Source organism: Clupea harengus, chromosome 5 (assembly GCF_900700415.2).
Source record: "Clupea harengus chromosome 5, Ch_v2.0.2, whole genome shotgun sequence".
NCBI lineage: Eukaryota > Metazoa > Chordata > Actinopteri > Clupeiformes > Clupeidae > Clupea > Clupea harengus.
The window spans coordinates 20,137,020-20,149,519 of NC_045156.1; the positions used below are offsets into that span (position 1 = coordinate 20,137,020).

Genomic DNA, 12,500 nt, shown 5'->3' on the forward strand with positions numbered 1-12,500 from the left:
CACGGTTCTTGAGCCAAGGCTTTTCAAAAGAGAAATGGCTTTCTGATCATGTGTACTGGCAGTGCGGCGCAGAGCAGAGTAGCGTAGCGCAGAGCCGAGCCCGCTAAGAGCTGAATCGATTGCATCTGTTCTGGTCTGTAATGTTTAACAGTAACTCTGATTTACTAACCAAGGTGAGAGTGAGGTTATCTATGCCCCTGCAGTCACAGTGAATCAGAAAACGCTGGGTCTCTATGAGGATGGGACACGCAGATAATTACTATGTATGTGTACTGGCATAAATACATCTTAAAGTAATGAGAAAGCTTTTTCATTAGCTTTATGCTAGACGGGTGCATATTGGAAGAAAAGGAGTCTCGTGATCAATGTGCATATAGCTATGGCGAGATTGAGCTGAGAGCATGGCCAGTGTAATTGCAGTGTAGTCCCACATTGTGTTGAGGCTCCTCAAATGGGATTGATATTCAAGCTGACGACTGTCCCATTAAGGCAAAAAAAAAAAAAGGAAGCTAGTTTTTTTTTGTTCTCTATGGGTTTGGATTTAGAAGAGTTAACACACTGAACTACTTTGAGTCCTTGCATATTTCAGCAGTGGAGCGAGGAGAAAGAAAAAAAAGTCCAAACCTGGCAAGTGTTTTCATTCTTATTCACCCCATTTTGTTCTTCTGCTTCTCTCTCTCTCTGCCCCCTCCCCTCCCCTCCCTCCCTCTCCCTCTTCACTCGCTTTCTTTTCTCTCTCTCCTCTGAGTCCCCCCTCTTCTTCTCCCTCTCTGATTGGAGACATCTTGTTGGGAGTGATGGCTTACTTGTGCAGGTTCACAGTTGCTATTGTAAAATCACAGAGCGTTTAATTGAAACAAATGACTATAATAATAGAACATTATCCCCGCAGGCTGCCGGCCGTGGCAGCTTTAATTAGCCGCATGCCGAAGACTGATCCTTCAAAAGAACGGTAAACACGCGTGGCCGCCGAGAGAGAGATAGAAACAGAAGAAAAAAAAGAGAGAGAAAGAGAGACAGAGAGAGAGAGAGAAAGAGAGAGACAGTGAGCCCTCATTGTGACTTCTTGTTCACCCCCGAGGGCATGGCGAGAACCCCGACCGTGGCTTTCTGGCCTCCTCTAAGTGCTCTCTGTCTCATTCACCTCGTCTATGAACCCTGTGTTAGCCTCTGAGAGCCAAGCCACGCCGCGCCGACACCCACGAGGGTCATTTTTAAAAAGTGCTTTAAGAGGCTCGCCTTTATGAATCATTGACTGTTTAAACGGTTGGCCAAACAATGCCTGCACTTTAATGAAGCACAGTGCGGGATGAAGTTTTCAACAGCTACTTATTACTATACCATACCACACCATACTATATTACACCACACCATCCCATAATATACTACACCACACCATCCCATACTATACTACACCACACCATCCCATACTACACTTATACTTTACTCTACCACACAATCTAATGCCATACAATACAATACACATCTATAGCAAACCACACTATACCATGCTAAGTTATGCTGAAATGCACTGCATCACCAGTACCAATCACATCAATCCCCCTATTGAGGTTGGCAAGCACATTAATACATTCATACACCTCAGAGCAGCAGCCTATCAGTGTTTTTCCATTTCACTGACTTGAATCACCTCCATCGGCTCAGCAGCACGAGCCATCTCTATTATTGTTCAGTCTGTATGCTAATCAAATGCATCTTACGACAACAACAACACTATGGCAAGCCAGCGCCGGTTTCCCAGAAGTACGGCAAAATGACTACTGCACTTCACATGAGCAGCTCGGGCTAATTACAGAAATATACCATCAACATTGGGTCAGAGGGAAAAACAGTGAGCTTTAATGACATATTCGTGATGCGGCCAGACATCAACAAATGGGATTATTGGCTCTTTTTTACTTGTATTGTGAATGTGTACAAAGGCACATGTAAGCAAGTTTCATTTGAGCAGATAAAGGACACGTAAAAAAAAAGCAGACAGAAGGATATAGGAGAAGGGAAAGAGGAGAGAAAGAAAGAGGGTGAGAAGAAAAGAAGAAGAAAAGTGTTGATGATGATGATGATAAAGATGATGATGATGATGATGATGATGAAGGAGGGGGAGGACTTCTCATGCAAAATGCTACTGAAGACAGGAGACAGAACAGCGTGAACAGAATATGTGAACTGCCTTCCATGTCCATATTTGGAGTCTGTGTGTGAGTTAGACCTCTAGCAGTAGCCACGTGCTCCCACACTGGGCATGGAATGAGGTAATCACGGGTTTGGGGGGACTGCTGTTTTAGGGAGAAATATGTCTCTACATCAGTGCTATGTCAGGGGAAAAATGGCGATCTGATGAATTCTCCATTTTATGTTTTCCAGGACTGCGCAACCACACAGAATACAGAGATGTGAACTTGAAGCAAGCAATTATGTTTAGAGGACGCTAATGTAATCCATTGAATTTCCTTATAATTGTTGTCAGTGTCGATGCATGCCTCTCTCTCTCTCTCAAGCTTTGCCCTCCTTTTCTATTCTCTCCCTCCCCAGCATCCCCTCCTCCCCTCTCATCCTCTTTCTCTTTCACCCACTTTTATCGGCTGCCCTCCCCCCCTCCTTTTTTTCCACTCACTAAAGACTGGATGCTTGTTTGACATGACAAGTCTGAAATGGCTTTGGAAGGGAAAGGCAGAATAATCAACACATGGCGAAGACAGGTAGACAGCACCTTTCTTCTATGTCTAATGAGGAAAACAGGTCTTCTTTCTTTCTCTCCATTTTCCTCTCTTCCACACACACACACATACACAACACACCAACATGGTGACAATTAGGTCCATTTGTAGATGATTTGCAAGCGTCTTAACTACTTACTCTCATTCAGCATGTGTTTCTGACAACAACCATTAGCTGCAACACTTCCTCAAACAACTAATGACCTGAGGGGCTGCTGAAACTTAATCAAATTTTCCACTCATCACACTCTGATGTGTGAAAACATCATCTGTGCCATGTGCACTCAAGTCAGAAACAAGTCCTGTTTCTTAAAAAAAAACTGCAGAGGAGAAGGACTGGAGGTACTGTAAACATAAATGCTCTGCATTGGCAGGGCCTCTTGTGCTTCTGACACTGGTGAAAGTTGACAAGACAAGAGGCAAAACAAGCGCCCCCCCCCCCTTTTGCCTTTACCACCTCCACAACCATTGGATGGCTTTGTCTCCACTCCCCCCTTGTATGACATCACCCAATGGGAGATTCTTGTCAGGCCAACCAAGGCAGGGAGGACGTGAAGAGAGCGACTGGAGACAAAGCCAGCACTCAGCAGATCCCATCCCATCCCATCCCAGTGCGTCCTCTGGCTAATGCTACTAGGCACATGGAGGGCACTGGAAGGAGAAGCTAGGTCAGGTTCCCATCCGTGGCTGCTTCGGAGGCTAACGCCTGACTTGAATTACTGTGAACCCACCCCCCACACCCTACCCCAACCTCCAACACACAAACACACCCCCTTCTCGCGGTCAGCTATGGTAAGCTTGATAGATGCGTGAGATACTACAGTGCTATGTGGACATGATTCAGTGGGGTGATAACACAGGGAGCCAGCAGCCAAATTGAGAAAGTAATGACACGCACAATGCTTCATCTCGCAACGTCTTGTGGCCATGACTGAATTCCTGTTGTGGTGGTCATTATGCAGTTAAGGTCCACCTGTTTTTGTATTGTGTCCCTAAAAAGACCACAGTACTGTAGACTACAAAATAGCACCATTATATGGGCAGATAAAACCCTCCCCTAGATTTGCATGTGTTTAACCCCAGCCAATAGTTACTTCCCTGATGTGATGTTCAATTTGCTTTAAGAATAAACAGCGGTTTCATAGATGGTAAACATACATACATACATATCGTGCTGAAAAATGGCAGGTAGAAATGCATTATGCTGCAGTGAAACTGTTCTAACGCCTTTCTACACAAACATAATGCGGGCTACCTTAGATGCTTAAAGAAGCTGACAGTATTAGACTGTCATGTAAATGCACATTGCAGGCAGACTCACTACTGAAACACCTCTAAGGCTATATCATTAAAAGGAAATTAAATCCATACATTACGCCTTGATTAGCTCAATCCTAAGGCTAATTGAGTTTATTAGAAAAAAAAGATGAGCTCTTGGAGGGGGGAGGAGAAATGAGAAGTCTTTTTTTGATATAATGAAATTGGAAAATAACTTCTATTTCTTTAAAATATTTCTTAATATACAAGCACAGTCTCATATCATCCAGCGGGTAGAAATAAGGCAGCTTTCTCCAGGGAGATAATAAAAGAATTGAATTTTTCCTTATCGGTCGGTCATCTATTTTTCCACGGAATGCTATTACTTGCTGCCTGCGGTTGCTAAGCAACAGGAAATATTAATAGGGGCTTTTATTAGACGGGCTTTCTCAGAGCAGTACTAAAATGAGGAAGTGGAAAACATGAATGTGTTACATAAATCTTTGGACCTTTCAGGGTTTGCACAAGTCTCTGTTTGTGAGGTGATTTATTACTCCGATGGCTCATTTATGGGAAAAGGGGCTGTGAAATAAGAAAATGGAACATTACCCTGAAGGACTATTTGAAAATAAATAATCGCAAAGGTGAAAAGAAAGCTGTTTAAAAACCAAGGGGTTCTCTTTTTTGCCTGGTCTTCACAGGTCTATCGAACACGGAATGTTTGCTGCTTTCAGCAGAAGCATCAATCATGCCTGTAATATTCCACATAAAATGTTCTCTACCATGTTCTTCAAACTGCAATGGAAAAATGAAATAAGTTAATAGGTTCATATATGTTTTTTCTCCATGTATATGATCCTTTAACTGCAAGGTGGTACTGAAGCATTATGTTTAGTATTCAGCAGACCTCCACCCCTCTGTTCCGTAAGATGTTTTTGTATTTTTTCTTTCATTCTTTTCTCTCTTTTTTGGTGAAACACACTAATGCACTACTTTCGACTAAAAGCAACACTATCACGGGAAGCACATGGACCTTTATCAAGCTCTTAAGGCAATTTTACAATTATATATTACCTACAAGTTGGATTGAATCTATGGTCATAACTTCTAAGGAACACTTAAAACACCTACACTGTTACGTATGTATTGTGATGAATCTACTATAAATTTGCACATGAGGAGCTGTAGACTCCATTGCCACCACTTATAAACACAATGCCCTCCACTTTGCACTCTGCGTAAAAGCATTACATGCAGCACACTCATGGCCGTTCCCTTGGAGATCTCAGAACAATTATTGACCATGTCACTAGTTCTGGGAGAACTAGTGCAGAAAATCATGGTCAGAAACGTTCATCTAGAAATGAAACCGCCGCTGTAACTGGCCTGTCTAGTGAGGGCACACGATCCTCTCGTTGCTATTTTGCCCTAGATCTACAGAACGTATATGTGGTGTGACATTTACGTAAAGCCATTACCTAGAGCAGTTATCAATAGGTCAGAGGCATTCAATATAATAGTTTCTCTGCAACAAACTGGCTTTGAAATATTTCTGCTTGTTATGGCACATGGCAACCTCGAAAAGGAGTGGCAACAGAAGCATTTCCCCCTAGTTAACATATGCACAGGGAAGATATAGGTTTAAAAAAAGGCCTGAATGTGTTGCAGAGGAACCAAAACATCCCATCAAAGTTGATTATCCATTGTTTTATTGAGTTGTTTGACTAGGATGGCCATGGCAAGCCTCAGAGGATAATGAATATGGCTTCATAAATTATTTAATGAAGTAAACTGTATGCTGCGCTCAAGTAATTAACTTCACAGTCCTTTCTCCCCTTTCTGATGATAGTGATGTGAATTCTATGCTAATGTATACTTAATACAAATACACGCTCATCAATAAACATGCATTTCGACAACAACAACAGAAAGAGAGGGGGGGGATCCATTCATGTTAATGGAGGGTGTGTCACTGGTGTGAAGAATCACAAATGAGGCCGGGGGATTTGCTGTGTGATTCCACAGTGCATGTAATGCGTAAAGACCATGAAATCAGTTGTGTGTGCGGATCTGGGCGAGCGCTAATTCAAAGGCATACCTTTGTTTTGCCTCTGTGCCTACCTTCACTACCCTGTGCTCTTCTCTCTCCCTCTCTTTTTTCACCATTCGCTCCATTTTCTCTGGAAATGCTTCTTTTTCCCTCCTGTTTTCTCCCTCCTGCTTCGTGCCCCCTGCCCTCGCCTATCGGATCAGAATCTCTCTAGGTTTAATTGATAAGATCCATGCCACCTGATCGTGGCTATTGGATGTCTAATGCATTGAGAACTTGTGGAAGATGCTATGACAGCTAGCACATTAGCTGGGGCTGTGGCGGGCTTGCCAAGTGCATCAGCGCATCAAGGCAAAAAGCTGGGCTGCGAGATATCAGGTTCATCCTGAAAGATTTGATACCTCAGCCCAGGGATGAATCTTCAGCCATCAAATGGATGAGGGCTCTCTACCAAATGTGGAAAACACTAGAGTGTCAACCCGAATGCACAGATACAGTGTAATACCTTTGGATTGGATTGAAAAGGGAGGGGGTGAAAAAAAAGGGACAAAGAAAAGAGATGATAGTCTTTACTTCTAAGCATGACTCTGCTGCACCGCTATAAGGATGCCGTTTTCAGATGAATAGTTAAATAAAGCACCTCGCGCGCGCGCACATCGGTGTCCACTGAGGGGAAAAGTGGCACCGTAATGCGATTCAGTGACTAGCGTTTTCAATTTAGCATTAGTGATTCACCTAGCTATTTTCACCCAGGGAGACAGAGGGGGCCTTTTTTGGTACAGGAGGCTAGCCTCAGGCACCTCCTTAGAGCTGATTATTCCATCATCATTTACTAATGAGGCCATATTCACAACAGCACCATCGCCTGGCCCCCAGCGCTGCACACTCGGCCAGCCAGCGGGACCACGTGCTGTACGGAGACTGCAATTAAACTGTAATATGAGACGGGGGGGAAAAGGCAACTAAACACAGGATTGACTTGTTTTTGTGCCTCTACCAGGTTATTTTAATCAAGAGCCAAGGTTGGATTTCTAGCGGTGGCATCCAAGCTAATTAAATTGTGATTCCTATCAAAACTCTGATGCCCACTCGCTGGGAATATTAGAACGTGGTAATAACAAATCCTGTTTGGGTACAAAAACAAAATCAATATCATCAGCAGTGTAATCTGAAAAGCAATATGCTTCTTTGTAAAGATTGCTAAAAATGTATACTGACAGCGACGCAAAACAATAAATGACATTTTCAGTAACATTTGTGTCCTTCATTTATTTTATTTCAATCTTTTATCCCTTTATGGCTCTCCTTTCTGCCTCAGTCTTTCCTCCTCTCACTACGCTGAATATTTTCTCCCTGTGTGATATTTCTCTGTCCTCTCTCTCTCTCACTCTCTCTCTCTCTCTCTCTCTCTCTCTCTCTCTCTCTCTCTTTTCTCGTCCTCACATTGAGGAGTGCTCTGATGAAAACAGATCTCACTGCATCTCTACAATAGCAGGGCTGATGCAGGGAAGATGAAACCTAATGGGTTTTTTTTTTCCGTCTTTCCACTGTGCTCAAGATTGAATATATGCGCTGACCTCCTGATGCATTTCAGTGGCACAGCTTTTGTTTATGAAGACTGAACATCCACAGCAAGAAAAATATTCTCCTTTTGCTCAAAGAAATAAGTGGCACCTGCAAATTAGACTTAACTTCTCAGTCCTGTTAAATGTTACCTCTTGCGGCAGACTTAATCGTTGGAATTGCATATTTTGCCAGGCTAGAAAAATTACTTAGTATAACTGACCACAACAAAGCTATCCTTCTCCAAGCTTCTTTTTCTCTCAGTCTCTATTTCTCTTTCTGTCTGTGTCTCTCGGGTGAGGATTCTAATCAGAACCACTTGGCTCTCAGACGCAGATGCTCTTGAAGAACGTGATTAGCCGCAGCATCAGGTGGGCTGCATTAGCATTGCAGATCTCCACGGACGGGGTTGGGCACCGCTTTTCAATACCGTCTGCTTTAACTGGTGCGTTATAAAATGGATCGTCCAAAAATCCACCAATCACCTGCAGCCAGCCAGCCTTGGACACGTGCAAAGGTCAAAGCCAAATGTGATATTATATGGATATCAGGATAAATGGCATTCCCATTTTGCCAGCATTTTTTGCCAGAGATGAGCACAAACAGACATCTATTAGGCACATATTTCATGTGTTGGTCATAAAAGGCTGCACCAATGGATGGCTAAACTGTGTCTCCAGGCTCAATATACCAGGGAATAACAACAGCCAGCGGAGGTCATCCACAGTGTACAAACTCGGCAAATACAAATACCACAAGCATGAAACAACATGGCATCAACAACAGCTAAAACGACAAAGTAAAGAAGAAAATCAATAAGATAAGAACTCATTCTATCACGGGTATTGCTATGGATTGAGAAGACTGATGAAACCAAATTCATTTTCTGATTTAGTATGGCGTGGCTCTGAGGTGACCTGCCGTCACGTGCCATATCCAGGATGCATTGGAGTCCATGTAAGAGCCATATTTCAAAGAGGAAGGATAATGCATTCCATTAAATATCAAATATCCATCTCTACATATAGTGGAGTGGAGATACTGTCCGCCATCTTTATAGCACGCCGCCGATATCCATTTTGAGTGGATTCCATTTCAGAAAGCCATTAGAGAAATGAGAGTCAACTGTGTGCTACCTTGTGGGTACATTCCAACGATGCTGCATCTTAAGATATTACATTTCTGTTCTAAAGCCGCTTTCTTATTCATGCTCATTACATTTCCTAACAATAATTCAAATAATGTATAAAAGGTATACTTTGTTAACATTTGACCTTTTGGTATACACTGACTAGATTGATCAACCAGAAAATGAAATGACAGAATAGACATGAATAGTAATTATGTCCACCTAAAAGTGGTTATGTATTGGCTGTGGTAGGTTGATAACACTGAAACTAGAATCTCAAGCATTTTAATATTTATTGTTAATGTTTAATCTTTTCCAACACTGCACCTAATTCAAATCTCACATGTATCACAAGTAAATGTCAAAATACGTCTAAGAATTATACAAGAAGGATTTAGCAAACTCCAAAGCCCAGAACACACCTGTATACCTCAAGTGAGTGCCACCCATTATCCTTGCCTATCAGTACTACTGGCCATACCACAGTATAGACTATACAGTACAAAACTCGCTATGGGAAATGAGAAGGCTGCTGAAGATGTGCAGACAGATTCATTCATTCATTCAGTCAGTCAGTCAGTCAAACAAGCAGCAGGCTGTCGGAGCAGAGAGAGAAACCCCGGTAGACTTACAGAGGGCATTTGGCTGGAGAGGAGGTGGCCGTCCTGAGCCAGCATGTTGGACATCATGAGGGCGGGCAGCTCCGGGTAAGAATAGGGGTTGATCAGGCCATTGTGGGGCAGGGAGTGGCACAGGTAGCTGGACTCGGGATCCATCAGGTGCAGCAGGGGGGGTTCTGGGTGGTTGGGTGGGGTGATAGGCGGGATCTCGTAGTCCTCGTCGCCACCGCCGTTGCCACTATTTCCGGTGCCTCCCTGAGCGGAGTAGTTCTGGAGGTAGAGGGGGGGAGAGACCAAACGAAGGTAAGAGAGACAAGTGGACGCCAACCATTCAAAACAGTAACCGTGTCAAGCTTCACCGGAACAATGAAACATACCATTAGTTATCTTTTACACCTCGAGATCACAGTAATTAACAGTCGTGGGTTACATGTGGACAGATGAGGCTACAGTGGACCTGGCAGATGCAGTGAGCCATCAGAAAGGCTTCTTGGGAGTTGGGTGGGTGATCAGATTTGTATAACTGTTCTCGTGACCAGAATGATACAACAAGTCAGCATGTTGCGATGAATATTTAATTACACATGCATCCTCGCGCTGCAAGTGCTCGCACCTACACTTCCAATTACAATGCACGCACCCTTGCATTTTCATACAATTGCGTGGGTCAACCATAGTCTGTGGCTCAGCTGGGAGAGATGCGATTCTGAATTCGTCAGGAAAGGTAAGGGAAAGCGGAGAGCCATAGCTGCGGTATTCAAGGGGGAATGGAAAGCAATTTTGTCGGAGGCGATGGGACTCAAGTCCCTTTATAATGACTGAGTCAAATTAATCATCACAAATAATATTCTGGTGTCAGCCATTCAAGAGGTTTTTTAATAGAATTTTTATGATTCATGTCTGCGCGTATACATCAAACAGTCAGTTCTGCAACATTTCAGAAATCAATTCAATATCATCTTTGTGTTGCCTGTCATCTTCCTTCCCAGACTGGCCATTTATCTTGCAAACAAATACTTTTAGCAAATACAAGGTAGAAGGGGGGAGAAAAGACAAGGATCCACAGTCCTCTGCTTTCACCCTTACAGATTGCATTACTCATATGAAGCACTCATTTTTCACGTGGCCGTAATTCAGCTATTTGGAGTTTTCTGGCAGAATTGTAATAATTTAGTTTTTTTTTTGAACGTGCATGCGGAATTGTAGTGGGCAGTCTTTAGGTCTTTCCATTTATTTTAGTTACGGTGTCAAAAGTGTCTGACAGCACATATTGTGCTTAAACTATAATCATTGCAATCTTGTGAGTTAATTGTAAGAGCATACCATTAGCCTTGCCAAACTCAACTGTGGAAAGAGAACAGGAGGGGAAATGTGATGGCCTTAAATATGATTTACTTTTGTCGCCGGCATTGTCCTGTTACTGTGGAGATTAATTCTCCAAATGGTCTCTTTGAAGACAGATGTCTTTGTAAACCTTCGGGGGCTCTGTGTTATTGTTTGGTCTAATGGACGCAAAAACGAACATTTCCTGAGATTCAATTTCCCTCATAATTGTTGGAAGGAAACTAAATTGTCTGTTGTAAACACTGGGGGTTTTGTGTGAAGAGAGTCTCTTTCCCGCTCCTCAGGGGAATTCTCACATCTCTAAGATCTCACACAATGAGACGGGCATTATCAGATACACCACTTTTTACACACACACACACACACACACACACACACACACACACACACACACACACACACACACACACACACACACACACACACACACACACACACACGCTAGGGCCTAAAAGCAATGGCTAGCCATGCTTAGTCATCACTTATCAGCAGTAAATAAATGGGCATATTAATCAAACATTTGGGGACGTCAGGTTCTTTTTAAGACAGGAAGATAACATGGGTTTTTGTTGACTGTTCAGTGTGAAGTGCTGAGAGAGGAGAGAGAGAGAGAGAGAGAGAGTTTGTCAAATGTAGCATTGCATTTGTGCTTAGCCAAATGCCCTTGACGATAAAATGTAAATCTCAAGGACATGCTCAGTGAATAGTTTGGAAATGCATAATTCATATGCATCAATTCTGAATGTGATTGTATATATACAGAATTAATGTGTACAGCCTCCTGCAACTGTTTTTCAAAGGTAAAATATTAACGGACCGTCCAGCTTTAATACGCAAAATGTTTGGTCCTCTCCGACACACTTGGCTTTGGGCACGCGCTCTATTTCGTCTTTCAATTTTCAAGGATATTAGAAGTCAATTTGAAAGCACAATGGGGTTTTTTTTTTTTTTTTTACATTGAGTTAGCGGATTTCGATTTATATATTTTTTTCATTACGGAAGAGAAACTCCATCAAAGTGAGCGAATGCCACCAAATTCCTGAACACATTTTTAATCCAGAGAGAGAAGAGAACATTTGGAGAGGCATCAATAACAGGATGGTTCAAAGACACATTCTGCATCCACACACGTGTTTACAAAAACACAAACACAAGGAGAAGGGCTAGGAGGGAGGGGAGAGAAGAAGGGAGAGAGATCTACAAATACCTTTTATATTAAAGGAAAAGATGAGGAGACAGTTGGTGATGAAATGGCATCCAGGTAAATAGAGAGAGAGAGAAAGAGAGAGAGAGCGAGCGAGCGAGAGAGAGAGAGAGAGAGAGAGAGAGGTAATAAGATAAAGTAATAAGCTTGGAGGTACTGTAGTTTTCCATAGTGCAATCCTGGATCCCTTTCTCCCACTGCATTTACATAGTATAGTTCAGTCTACATGCATACGGCATACTGCATAGTATAGTTTACACAGTATAGTTCCGTCTACATGCACACTTCAACATACAGTATATACCTATAATCTTCAAAACACACTTGATTGAATTTGAGGGATGCCTTTTTTAAACAAGAAAAATATATCAGGTGTATTCAATTTTAAGCAGTCATATCTGGTAATATCCATCAAGGTAAAGACGCTTAACTCTAAAAGCATAAAAAATGCAAGCTATTACAAACTTCCTCTGATGTGGTCTATTCACCACAGAATGCAGTAAAGTAATATAGTCTATCACATCCATGATTAAATCTGAAGTACCCAGAAAACTATTTTATGTAAATCAGAAACTAAAAAGAATCCCTTAGAGTT

The 12,500-nt window shown here is 42.4% G+C and overlaps 1 protein-coding gene across 5 annotated transcripts in view; it reads right to left on the bottom strand.

The window, feature by feature from the left end:
* The window catches only part of tox2 (TOX high mobility group box family member 2), a 90,106-nt gene that overhangs the window by 16,879 nt on the left and 60,727 nt on the right, over nt 1–12,500 (bottom strand). For all 5 annotated transcript variants that reach the window (XM_031568023.2, XM_031568021.2, XM_031568024.2 and 2 more), the window contains one exon: nt 9,370–9,627. In XM_031568023.2, the coding sequence (XP_031423883.1) occupies nt 9,370–9,627 (258 nt within the window). The remainder of the gene's footprint in view (nt 1–9,369; nt 9,628–12,500) is intronic.